The sequence below is a fragment of the Carettochelys insculpta genome, chromosome 3 (assembly GCF_033958435.1).
Source record: "Carettochelys insculpta isolate YL-2023 chromosome 3, ASM3395843v1, whole genome shotgun sequence".
Classification (NCBI taxonomy): Eukaryota; Metazoa; Chordata; order Testudines; family Carettochelyidae; genus Carettochelys; species Carettochelys insculpta.
Genome location: NC_134139.1, coordinates 111,128,444 through 111,142,753, shown reverse-complemented (window position 1 = coordinate 111,142,753; position 14,310 = coordinate 111,128,444). Strand labels below are relative to the sequence as shown.

Here is a 14,310-nt window from a genome sequence, read left to right as displayed (position 1 = left end):
AAAAAATGATAGAAAAAGTCTCTCTCTGATTCCCTTGAAGCAGATGATTATAACACAACTGCATGACTTATCATGTGTTGCCTTTTCGTATAACTACAGATAGTGATCATCTGAATCACAGGAGAACCATGCCATTCACAGATTTTCAATCATGGGGCATAAATTCAGGAGACATAACCGCATCCTATAAAAGCCTGGACTCAGACTATGAATCTCTCTTTGGCACTTATCAGTCATGATGTCACAATCAATCAGAAGCAATGCCGTGGCACAACAAATAGCCCATAGAGTCTTTAGTTTGCCTCAGAGGAAACAACTTAACATGCCTTTCCCTCTGCCCTTTGCACTTATATGCCATCACACTGCTTCAACAATTTTCCTGTCAAACACACAATCTCTTTCCAGTACGAGGGGCACACACAATGCTCTTTGCTTCAAAAAGCAATTCTCTGAAAGTGCTGAAAAAACTGAGGTTGGTGTGACCCTTCTACATATCATCTTCACAGTGTAAGAAGTTAGATACTGTCACTACACAGAAGAAGGGAAACGCAAATTCCTCTAAGGGTAAGACAAATTCCGCTCTGGAGCGTACAGTAGTAACTATATGTAACCTTTATTTAGTCTCTTGCCTCTAATTGTAATATACTGTAATTAAAAGAATTAACTGTGGCCCAGCACTGCAACACTAGACAGGACAAGAAGAGAGGAAGAATGCTGTAGACTTAGCAAAACTTGGATTAAAAGCCTTACACAAATATTGCTCTTACTGAATTGAACAAACAACCAGCTTTGAAATGGCTATAGATTCAGATCCATACCAAATGACTTAATGGCAGTCCGAAGACTCATCAAACATTTGAAATGCAGGCTCTTTAGTGAGGCTGCCAGCCCATCAACAGCAGAGACAGGAGCAGCTGAGCCTGGGATGTTCCCTGCAGAATGGTGCAATCTCCTACCATAGTCAGAAGGCTCCTGATTTTAGTTGCTCTCTGCACTGATTGTGGCCCCAGTGTAGCATATGCCTGACTTCCAATGGAACATTTCCAATCCAGCATATGCCTAATGCCTTGCTGAATCTAGGCCTCAGAGAGGAGATGAGCTAGGCTATTTCTTTAAAGTTAAAGCTATTCTATGCAAGACCTGTATTATTAAAGCTCGCTCTCTCTCTCTCTCTTTCTGGTTCCAGAGACACAAAGCCAGGGGGATCCTACTTATAAAGATGTAATTTACTTTTCCCCAACTCACTCACAGCCATATGAAGTAATGGTGAGAGTGATGCTGTTGCAGTTTCCCTCTGGCCAGAGGATGGTTGGGATGTCATCTGGGGACTGATCTACAACTAAGAAGGGCAAATCACACCTTCCTCAAATGTTTAGAACTATTTGGACCTGTCTGGGGATATATATCTTTATATTTTTGGATTGACCAAGCAAGAAATTACTGAAATTGGGAGGGTCGTTACTTGCATAAAAGTGATGTAATCAAACTCCATTGGCCTATGCTAGTGGTTTTAAATGGGAGTGTCCCATTATGATTTGCTAAGAAACTCCAGAGGAAGAGTTCCAAGGGCCATCACCTTTATAAAACTAAAATCATTCAGAAAAGAAAAAAAGATTGCTTCTATTTTGTTGCTCTTGGCAGTGGTGGTTACTGTTGCTGTGGGCTACTGACCTCTGGCCTAAGCATCCTTCACCCTCCTTGATGCCCTTCAAAGAGTCCATCAGTGTGGAACATCTAACTTTTGGCATCTCCAGACAAGCACACTCTAGCCAGCCAGTAAGTCCAGTGACATAAACCTTCTGAGCCAATACAGATAATATTTTCAGTGATGCACCAGCTTCCTCAAGTTGAGAACAACCTCAAGAGTTGCCTCAATCATCCTGAACAAATATGATATTTTTTAGGTTTTGTTTTCCTTACAATTTTTATTAGTAGATGACCCCTGTGCTTTAGAATTATTGCACTTGTTTGGGTTTTTTCACTCCAAAAGCTGACCAATATTCATGTAAATATGGGAGTGGGGCTAGAATCCCCAGAATTTGTATCAGAAGGACATCTATACAATAGCTTCTCAAACAGCTAAGACAGCCCTATATTATACTATCTCATTGTCTAAAAGAATATCATCTCTCTGTCTCTCTTTCTGTGCAAATATATGATCTTATTCATGAAACGTGTTTAAACCTTGAAATTGTTATTTTCACCTAAAGTGTTGTTTTTCCGTTAATGCATCCAAGTATATTGGATATCTCTTAAGCACCTAAGCAGGCATTAGAACAGTACTTATAACGTTAGCTTCAATTCATGATTGATTTGATCCTCTATCCGCCATTTAACTGAAACATGAATATACAAATTGGCACTGAGAGTGATAATGGCCAGCTACTGAGGGGCTGGCAGCTAAAGATGACCTCTGCCTTTCCAAAATAAAAAAAGCAGTCAAGTAGTATAGGATAAAATTCTGAAATAGGCCATGGTATTTGCTAAGAACCACGGTTCTAAAATGGAGTCTGGTAAGCACCCCCCATTCCAGCCATCTGGGGAGGGCATCCCAGCTGATGTAAATAACTCCCTAGGCAGCCACATTCCAGGAAGGGACCCTGCGGGGAGGGGAATTGGACTATAGTTAAAGGGCGACTGACACGATTCTTTCACTAACTTCTGCTTTGATTCTGAATTGCCCACTTGCTTTGATTCTGTAGAGATAACAAGAATGATCACGTCCATGCGAAGATTACATCAGGATGCCGGATGAGACATCGCTGTTTTACACATCAATATATTACAGATGACATATCACTTTATATGTCGGTGTTGAGGACTGCACTCTTCAAAGGACTTGTTGTTTATAGATAAAATGTTCTGTAAACTGCGGAGAGAAACTCTTTGTAACTCCCAGATTGTTCACTAATTCATCTGGATTGCTCATTGATTGCTCACTTCCTTATTGTCTGCTTCTATTCTTTCCTCTGACTATCAGCTCTCAATCATAACTTGGTTGAGTTTCAAAATGCACTGACAGGCACCAAGTTCAGAATCACTCCGCCAGACTTTACTCCAACGAGTAGCACTTTAAAGACTAACAAAATAATTTATTACGTGATGAGCTTTTGTGGGACAGACCTACTTCTTCAGATCAACATTCTGGCTTTCAAAGTTATTAAATTAGGTTTATAAATAAAGATTGGCTTATATGATATGATTTAATCAACTGGATAATTAGATTAATTTGCTGGTTTAATATTAACCCATTTTACTTTACTTTGCTTTTGCCTTTCATTTTTATTTTTGCTTAATTTTGTCTCAGAAACTATATAAAATTGGAAACCTGTGTGGATCAAAAGTGTCTTCCCAAGACAAAATAAACTACAAGTAAAACAGTCAGTATTAAAGACACAAAAGCAAACTAAGTGATGAGAAGGAAATCAGGAAGAATAGCAAAATAGCAAGAAATCCAATATGACTGCATCAAGAGCTTTTTAATGACCTAAAAATAAATCCTATGAAAAGTGGAAACTCAATAAAGATAAGTGGAAGGCACTGCAATCAGAAAGAAAAATCTAATGCACAAATAATAACTGGCTAGGTGGTAGTAATCTGGGAGTTACAGTGAATCACAAGTTGAACATGAGCCAATAATGTTATGCAGTTGATAAAAGGCTAGCACCATTCTGGGGTAAATAACAGGAGTGTTGTATGCAAGAGATAGCAGGTGACTATTCTTTTCTAATATGCAATGGTAGTGCCTCATGTAGAGTACTATATTCAGTTCTGTATCTGATGGACACCCCACACAACTTTATGGAAAATGGGTTACGAATATAAATATATATAACTCAGAGATGCTTTGGACAAAATGTGTTTTGTAACCTGTCATTTTTAATGGTATGATCTGTTGGATCTTAAATAGTAACAGAGATGTAGCCATGTTAGTCGTATTCTAACAAAACAAAAAAGCAGTCATGTAGCACTTTAAAGACTAACAAAATAATTTATTAGGTGATGAGCTTTTGTGGGAGATCTGAAGAAGTGGGTCTATCCCACGAAAGCTCATCACCTAATACATTATTTTACTGGTCTTTAAAGTGCTGCATGACTGCTGTTTTCTTCTATAGTTTTGCGCATGTGTCATTTTTGTAGTTGAAGTTTTCAGTATTGTCTAGGTATTTGGGTTCCAAATGTTTGTCTCTGTGAAGACCTCAATAGCCATTTCAATTCCAGGTATTCCAATATGTAATTTAATCCATGGTATTGACACAAAGGTATGGTTTGAATCTTCCTGGTCTGTCACCAGGAAGCTTGAGTGCAGAGCAGTTTCAAGTTTCTAAAGTTTGTTTTTGATGCTGAACGGAAAGCTTGGAATCTATGATCTAAAACTGGCCTTCTCAATGCTCTATCCATTATCGCCATTATCTTATTTTCTGCACTCCAGTTTTTCCAGCTACACTTTCAAGTAAGTTTTGTGTGATATCTATATGATCTTTTCCAGTTAATTTTTATTAAATATGACTTGTAGTAATAAAAAATTTCTTGAACTATCTGAATCTTTTCACCATAAAGCGAAAAGTCTCATTTCTCTTCATTTTTCTTCCTAGTTAAAAGCATTCTTTTTGTTTTTGCAAGTGAGAATTTAAATCCCCAATAATTTCCCCACCTTGAAATTTTATGGTATGCCTCATTTGTCTTTCCTACAACTACTTGAAGTCTTTTATGTTTAATCCATGTAGCACAGCCATCTGCAAAAAGGAAAATATCTTTTCCCATCTGCACACTTTCTAGGAGGTGATTTATAATAATAGAAAACAAAGTAAGGCTGCTAATACTCCCTCACAGAGCTCTGTTTATAAGCTTGTAGGTATTTGATAACGCTGTTTCCACTACGACTTGCATTGTTCTGTCACTTTAAAAAACTCTCTTATCCATCCAAACATTCTCCTTTTTATTCCAGTTTTGGCTAGTTTACATACTAAGCCAGGAAGACTTTTACCATGAAGTCTTTCATCTCTATGCTTTTTTGTGCCTGATTATATGGTCATCTGTGCAGCTTCCTCCTCAGAAACCACTTTGTACCTTAGTTATAACACCATTTTTCTCTAAGTATGCCACTAGTCCTACATTTATAATTTTTCCATGATTTTCACCACACATCCCAGCCTTGTATATACTGGTTTAGTTTCCTAATTGGTATTACCAATGCTTGTTTCCATTCTACTGGCAATTCTTTTTCAAATATATCACTATATAATGGCCACAGAATCTTTAAATTTCCTTCCAACAAGTAGTGACACATCCTATAATTTATATTTAAGGTTAAGATTTTGTCATGTTTATTTTTAATAAAAGGTCACAGAAAAATTGCAGACAATAAACAAAAATTTATGGAAGCTTGTGACCTTTCACTAAAAATAATGGGGGAAGGGGACTGACAGGGGACAACAGAAGCCCAAACCCAGGCCATGGCAGCTGAGAGCTTTGGGGTCCATGGCTGTAGCTGGAAACTCTGTGGCTACCGTCTGGGGTCTCTGTGGGCCCCAACATCTGCAGCTTTTAGATCTCCCCACCAATCAGCTGGGAGCTCCATGTCTGCCCCCCATCACCCAGAGTGGCTGAGAGATCCCATTCACGGACTGACATCTGGGGAACCATCACTCAGGGCTGAGGCAGAAAATGTTATGGAGCACTCAGAAAGTCAAAGAAATCATTTTTTCCATGACATAATGTTGTCCTCCCTCATATTATCTTTATCTGAAGCTGTATTTTTCTTTTACTAATGGTTAGAATAAGCACCTGCATGCTAAAATTTTTGTTGAACACATCATCATCATATTCTCTCCAGCTATTTAATACTTCAAAGTAATCCTCACAGTGGTGCCAACAGCTGCCACTGGCCTGGTGAAAAGGTGGGAGGGGGACCTAGTTCCCTGCCACGGAAGGGCCAAGGGCAGAAGGAGCAGGGCTTAGGGCAGTCAGCCCTGTCCCGTCGCCACTCCCACCAGGTTTGGAGGAGTGACACAATGCTTTGCAGCATTTCAAATGGGCCCAGAGTTCCAGCCACCACTGCTGCTACTGCGGCGGTGCTGTGAGCTTGGGGCCCTTTTGAAATGCTGGGCCTGGGGCCAACTGCCCTTTTTGCTTTCCCTGTTGGTGGACCTGAGTCCTCAATAAACCTCCTTTTTTTCCACAAATTTTTTTTTATTCATATTACTACTGAACTTCTGGAATTCTTGTGCTAAAATGTCTGCCTTTCCAAAGCTGGAGACCTCAGTTTCATTGCTTCACTTCCAGTTCCATTCATTCTCTTCATTTGTTTATATTCCTTGAATCTTGGTTGAGTTACAACAAATATTTTTCCAACTTTCTTTTTCTTTTTTTGTCTGATAACTCTTTGCATCACCACCTTACATCTTTTTGTAATTTTAAAGTCTTCACTATGGCTGTGTCCACACAAGAGACTTTTATTGCCAGAACAGGCCTTCTGTCGACATAACTCAGGGAACCTTTTCACACATAAAACATTCTGTCAACATAACTCTACATTTGTCTCGACAGTGTTATCCCTCAAAAATTTGAGGAATAATGCTTCTGTTGACAGAACTCTGCTGACAGAAGTGCAGTGTAGACACTTCTGTCGACAGAGAGGGCTTCTGATTCAACGGGAAGCCCTGTTTGAAGAGCTTCTGTTGACAGAGGGAAGGGTAGTCTGGCTGCTGTCTGTCGACAGAGCAGATGGCTCTGTCCACCTGCTTTTGTCTGTAGATGCACTCTATCAACAGAGTTTCTGTCGACACAACTCTGTGGACAGATGCTTCTAGTGTAGACGTTGCCTATATGTTTCCTTGCTAGTGTGTCTTATTTCTCTTCTCGATTACTAATTTGCAATCCTAATTCCACCAGGGGAAAGAATTTCTAAACTGGGGCAATTTGATGTTTTGTAGATGGTCAGGTCAGCTGTTGCTCAAATACTGCACACACACCCACACCCCACACCCCACACCCACAGAGTTATAGAATTCTCCTAGAAAGTAGTTGGCAGCAGGTTTTAAACAAATAAAAGGAAATTCTTCTTCACACAGTGCACAGTCAACCTATGGAACTCCTTGCCAGAAGCTAGGACTATAACACGGTTTTAAAAAGAGCTCGATAAATTCATGGAGGTTAGCTGCATTAATGGCTATTAGCCAGGATGTGTAAGGAATGGTGTCCCTAGCCTCTGTCAGAAGCTGGAGACAGATGGCAGGAGAGAGATCGTTACCTGTTTGCTTCACTCCCTCTGGGGCACTTGGTATTGGGCATGGTTAGCAGACAGGATACTGGGTTAGATATGCCTTTGGTCTGCCCCGGTATGGCCATTCTTACGTTCTTTTGGTGGCGGCATATACATCCATCATCCTTAATCTTGAAAAGTCCCCAGTTATCTTTTTAAAATTCTAATTTGGAACTCTTTTCATGTTTTTGACATTTCTTGGGCCTTGATACCTAGTAAGTGTGGGAGGTGATCAATTCCCATTTACTAGCTTATATTATTTGTTGCAGTTCCCACATCCAAAACAGAAATGGACCCATCAATCAATTAAATCTAGTAGGTGCTTCTGTATTCATTATTACCGTATTATGCATATCAATAAAATGTTCTAAGCATTTACCATTTCAGTTGTCTCACTTTAGTTCATTATGACTATTAAAGTCTCTGAAAATTATAAATGGGTTTTTGAGACTGCATAATTTTTCTAGTTCTAAATCACCTAATTTTTACATGGATTATAGACATGATATATCTGTATATGAAAATTTTTGTTCTGCATTGGAATCTCAATTGTATTATATTTAAACCTTAGTTTCCGCACACCTGTGCTGATGTAACTAAACCCTCCCCTCCTTTGGTAACCTCTCAGTTTCTCCAGAACATATCATACTCCAGTAGATTTAACACAAATTTACCTATTACCCATCTTTCTTGAACACATATTACATTAAGCTACCCTCCACCCCCTTTTCAGAGATGGTTCTCTGAAATTCTTGCTTATGTACTATCAAAGCATGTACGTTCCAGGTAAAGATCATTAGGACCATGCTATTATTATTGCCGTATTATTGCCTCCATTCAAATCAGATGAATGCAGTCTATTGAGAAGTTGTCTATCTTTACATATTTTTCTGCTGCATTTGCTGTTCTTTCAAACCTATTTCAAACCTTTGAAGCTTTTTCTCCATCTGCAAGATGCAGTTAATTACTTCTCTAGTGAACTCTATACACTTCTTTTTGCTTGCACATCTCCTCCCTGACCAGAAGTGTATTCTGCTGCCCCTGAAAATCTTTTTTCTTCCTTGTGTATTTTTTATCCTGGACTAGGAATTCCTCACTCCCAAGCACAGAGTCTGAGTGTAGAAAAAAATTATTGCAAGGAGGTAAGTCACCCAAAATTAATTAAGGAATATGCCACAAGAGAGATTCATAAATATAGAATTGTGAGCAGGCCACCCAGCCCTTAGTCCAGTGCCTCTGCCTCTCGTTCTTCAGTTCTACAGGTTGGACCTCTCTAATCCGGAACTCTCTTGTTCAGCAAACTCCATAATCCAGCATGATTTTAGTTAGCCAGACAACCACTTAGCCTGGATGTGGCCAAGTTTCCTGTGGTTCCATAAAAGTTTGTTTACAGCCACCAATCCTCATTCTCCATGTTCTGTGCTGTTATTTAGTTGTAATTACCCCTAAACGTCTTCTAAGAGCACAGTTAGCAGTGGAAGCGTTGGTAACGAGCTAGAAAATATTGACCTCCTATCATCTGGCAAATTCTCTCATCCAGCACCGGTCAGGTCCCAAGGATGCTGTGTGAGAGAGGTTCTACCTGTAAAACCAAAAGTTCCTGGTCTGTTCCCCTGTCGTCTTCTTTACCATCTCCTACTCACAGTGATTGTCCTTGGTCAGAGAGGACCATGTGATGCATCTCTGTGGGTTCATCACTCACCCAAGGAAGAAGGCACTTTACTTGCTCAGCCATCTGATCACTTGCTGTGGCTGGCCACCTTGCTAACTGCTGTTCCCCTCTCCACTGGTTGCCCTGCTTCTCACAACGTGACTCACAGCCATGCTCATTTGCCAGCTGACTGTCAGACACCTTCTGCTGCACCTGTCTCACTGCTGTGATCTCTGCACATCAGTCTCTTAATAATTGTTAGACCTTTGCAGGCCCAGCTAAAACACTACCCTGTCTCAAGTGATTTCAGTTCGCAGTAACGTTTAGCTTTTAGCTGGGGGGAAGAGAAACAGTCCCACTACAATTGATTTCAGGGCTAATTGAGCTTTTAAAATAACAAAGAAGCTCCTAACAATGTCTACAGGGCTCTTTCTTTGGACAGTGGTGGGGAGCCACAGATTAAAGCAGTCCAAGAAGCCCTAAAGAGAGTCCCTCCACACCTGCCAACTGGGACTCCCATCCCCATCTCTCTTACTTTCACAGGACTCTGTCATTCAGGCCCCTTGCTTAATGAGGTCCTTTCAGCTGAGAGTGACCCCCCATTTGGGACAAGGTAAGCACAGTCATTCTTCCCTGTATTCACACATTAAAGAAACAACACTGAAACTGTTTCACTACCCCTGCACTCAGCGTAAATTGATTTGTAACTCATCACCAGTGAACACTGATCACCTTGAGCAACCCAGCTCTATTTCTTAGATATCCAGCCAGAGTAGGTGTGTTCATGTACACAGTTTGCCTTTCCTTCTCTCAGCTACCTGTCAGCAGAATTCATTCAGCTCTACTTACATCTGTAAGAGCAAGATTATCCCCTCACACACCAGTACGGAAAAGGATTATTCAACAGCAAAGCTCTAGAGCAGGGGTGAGCAAAGTAGGATGGCGGGTCCCCATTTTGGGGCTCATGAGATTTTAAAGGGGGTGCCCCAGGACAATTGACTGCTGGGTCTCAGGCTCAGCCATCTCATTAAAATTGTTGCAATCTGTTACTGTTTTTATGCACGTATATTCTCACTTATATGCCGATTAATAAAGTTTTTACATTCTGCATACTTATATTCTCAAACCTGCTGAAAATTATTTTTTCCATATGAACATAACTGAAATTTCTGTGGTTTGGATTATATTAAACAGGTGCAGGGGGTGCTGCTTGGGATGAAAAGTGGGGCCCAATGTAAAAAGTTTGCTCACCCCTGCTCTAGATCCAGATCTTCAACTGGCTACAGATGAATTTACACCAACTGAGGATTCAGCTCTCAATGCTAAGTTCTAGTTAAGAACTGTAACACCTCATTCATCTGTCATGGGGTATTCACTCCCATTGCAAATGCTGCATGAAGATAAATGAGTTTAATGTAAAGTACAAGCCAGCATCAATTGGAAACACAATGTGAAATATCTCAAACATATGCCATGGAATATACAAGCGAAAAAAATGTCCTACCTTGGCTATCTTTGGTGGATCTGACACAATTTTCTCTGGTACAGTGAGAAGAGGTTTTGATCCCAGTGTTGTTGGCTTTTTGGGAGGTCTGGGGGGAGGGTGTAGGGCTTGGTTTTCGAATCTCCTCACCATGTAGTATTGTTCTTCACTGATCTCTTCCACAATAGTCCTGGTGGGGGAGGATATTGTTTCTTCTGCAGGTTTGCTAAGCAACTGAACAGACATATTTAGACGATACACAGGAATTTCCCAACTGTCCACAGGATCACCAGCACTGCTGATAAGCAAGTAAGAGTCTGTGATTTCTTCTTCAAGCTGCAGTCCAGGCATGGCAGCCAAGACATCCTCTTCAATGGAGAGATCCCTCACAGAAACTTTGACATTAAAGGGAAAGCGGAATTCTTTGCAAAGCTCTGAAAGCTGGTACTGTCTCTTGTCATGAATCACTTCCACAAAACCACCTTCCATATACATCGGAAGAAGTACTTCCTTATATGCCTCACTTAGTATTTGCTCACAAGCCAAAACATCTATCACTTTTTTCTTTCCTTGATATATGATTTCACCAGTCTGGCACTGTTGAACTAGAAACTGGTCTCCAACAGAAACAGAAAACAGTTCTGAATGGGGAGAATCAAAGGCTTTAGTAGCTACAACATGAAGCTGCTCCTTGTCACTTCTTGCCAGCTCCAAGTCATAGGCAGTTGGAAACTCACGAGGTCTTCTTTTGAATTTTCCTTTGTAGCTGGTAGGAATTAAAAAATGTCTTTTGTGGGAATCACTTCTGATCTCAGATGCAAGGATTCTGGTCGCCTGGTACTTTTTGTGAATGACAATTTCTTTCCCAGGATATAGTAAATTATAAGGTTGTTGCCTTCCTGTGGGCCCTTCTATTACCTCAGCAACCATAGGAAATTCTTTGCTTGTCCTTTCAAATACATCTTCCATAGATAATGGCTGAAGGAAACAGTTAATATCATAACGGTCTGTTACATCTTTGACTTCAATGTCTAGGTCAGAGAGGATATGAACTATATCCCTTCGAACTGAAAGGAAAAAGGGAAAAGTTACTTTTTGTTTTCACTGATGTTGGAATGAAATACACACAAGCCAAAAGACCGCTTAAAAACTCCTCCAATAGGTTGTACAACCTTTTTGTTCTCATTTTTGCCAGTATAAGCCAATTACCAATGCAAATATTATAATTTAAAAACACTTTTTCATTTAAATTGGCAATTAGGCAGTTAGATATCTAATGGAATAGGAAATGAATGAGATGAGACAACAGAAGTATACCAAACAACAAAATGTACAGAAAAGCTCTATGAGGTGTCCTAGTTTACCTTCTCTAATAATACCAATTGAACGTGAATAAATTGAACCCATAACTCACAGAACCCATTGCCACAAGATGTCACTGAGGCCAAAACTAGAAGGATTAGGAAAGGTATTGACATTAACATAGATAATGAAAACATCTATAATTGTATTAAGTATGACAAAAACCAATACTGCTCTTTTAAAAGAAAATATCTCAACCTTACTGTTCCAGTGTATATGGTTAGCTTCTCTCAAGAATTGTCCAGGTATTGCCCCTTCGTATGAAGTATCTAGTACTGGCTGTTTTCAGAGACAGGATACTGAACTCAATGATCTGTTTTGGTACAGCAATTCCTGTTCTTATAACTGTACTTGCAAAATTGTATGTGCAAGTAATAATAGGTGCAAAATTGGGCCTATTAAAGGTTGTTTGAAAATACATCACAAACAAGTACACAAGACAACATAAGTTACCACAGAAATCGTATTTAAGGGCCTTAGACTTCATGGCTGTGTCTACATTAGCAAGTTCTTTAAAAAAAAATGGGACTTTTCTGAAAGACTCTGCAGCCCGTCTCCACACAAAATATGCTCTTTCGTTCTGAAATCAAAAGAATGCGGGTCTTCTTCCAGAAGCTGTCTTCCACTCTTGGATCAGGAAGAGTGCCTCTTTTGGAAATCTTCTTTTGAAAAAAAGCATGTGTAGATACACCACAGGCCCTTTTTTCAAAAGAACAGTACTCATGGTGACAGATTTTTTGATCCCTGGCCTGTTCTTTTGAAAGCGCAGGGCTTGTGTGGATGCTCTAACAAAAGAGCAGATGGATCTTCCAATCCCTTTTTTTTGTGTGTGAAAGCGATCTTTTGAAAGAAGTTTTTTCAGAAGATGTCTTCCAGAAAAACTTTGTTCAAAAGATCACTGTAGTGCAGAGTAGCCCGTGTGTCATCACGAAACAAAAAAAGCAGTCCTGTAGCACTTTAAAAACTAACAAAATAATTTATTAGGTGATGATCTTTTGTGGGATAGACCCGCTTTTTCAGATCTGGAAAATGTCTGTGCTAATTCTTCACTCCTTAAGCTCAGTAGGAAGGCATATTATTATATAAGAATTTATGACAACTGGTCAGCATTTATGTATGCATGTGCTGTCCCTGTCATGTTTACTGTCTTCCAGAGCCAAACATCTTAACTAGCATGAAGAAATGTTGCCAAGTTAGGGGTGATTAGTGAGAATTAAAACAACATATAACAAAACAAATGGATACATTTTCTGTGAGCTGTGGAGGAAGTTATATATAACAATCTAGTTATTATTGAGGTTGGGGGTGGGGAAAGGGAACATGTACAGCTCCCACCCACAGCCCCAGAAAAAGTAATTAACCACCTTACTTCATTTCAAAATCTAGAGAAAGAGCTTTACTGCTTTCCACCAACAGTGAGGATGCATTTTTCATAGTTCACAAGAAAACAGTCATTTGCAGAGTGACTCATTTCTAAAAATCAACATTCTGAGACATTTAATGTAGTTTAAATATGGCATGTACAGTGGAAAATATAAATGTGAATGTGAATAACAACAAGTAACGTGCCCGTGAGGTGTGGCAGAGTGCTGGCTTTGTCTTGGAGATCCTGCACTGCTAGGTGGTTAAGGGGTGTCTCAGAGGCTCACCGTGACCCTCAACATAGTCGTTCTCCCTTTTGAGGGGGGCAAGGGTCACAGCCTACTGAGCCAACTTCATCATAGGCCAGTCAATGGGCTTGATGTGAGAACCCTAATTAGTCCTAATCCTCCCTCTCAGGGTGTGTTTGTGTGGTGCCATGTGGATAGTTGGGGGGCTAGGGAAAATCCAGGACAGCCCTCTGCTCCTTTCAGACCAGGGCCCCTCATGGCAGCAGCAGCAACAGATAGTTTTGCCTCCATTACCTGAGCTATAGTCCTGGCCTGGGCCACTTCCCCAAACAGCTCCTCCCAGCATCTTGCTCCTGGGATCTTGCTTCCACAGCACCCCACTCTCCCTGAATGGGAGCCTTTTAAACTAGTTCCAGCAGGTTCTTAAAAGGATGCAGATGTTCTGATTAGCTTTTCCCCCACCCCAGTTGCTTCTAGAACTTTCTTAATTGGCTTCAGTGCATTCCTGATTGCTCTGATACAGCCCCTGCTGGTTACTCAGGGAACAGAAAACTGTTCATCCAATTACCAGTGTATTTGCCTACTGTCAGAATACTTCAGCCCAATGGGTCTGGCCTGGGTCTGAAATTGAGGATGTAGAGTTGAGAGTCAAGTGCCTAACTCACTTTATCTCGCAGACATTTATGGATGAAAATTCTCCAGTCTGGTACTCCCTGGTCCAGCAACATCCGTAATCCACCATGATTTTAGTTAGCTGGATGACCACTTACCACAGGTGTGGCCAAATTTCCAGTGGTCCCATAAAGTTTGTTTAAAGCCACCAGTCCTGCCTCTCAGCATTCCGTGCTGTTATTTAGCTGTAATTTACCCCTAAATGCCTTCTAGGAACTCAGTAAAAGCAGTGGAAGTGGTGGTAATGCTGCTAAGACAATATTGACCT

At 40.3% G+C, this 14,310-nt stretch overlaps 1 protein-coding gene across 1 annotated transcript in view; it reads right to left on the bottom strand.

The window, feature by feature from the left end:
- The window catches only part of THEMIS (thymocyte selection associated), a 122,175-nt gene that overhangs the window by 68,168 nt on the left and 39,697 nt on the right, over positions 1 to 14,310 (bottom strand). Inside the window, exon 4 of the mRNA XM_074988776.1 lies at positions 10,420 to 11,465. Coding sequence (XP_074844877.1) covers positions 10,420 to 11,465 — 1,046 coding nt within the window. The remainder of the gene's footprint in view (positions 1 to 10,419; positions 11,466 to 14,310) is intronic.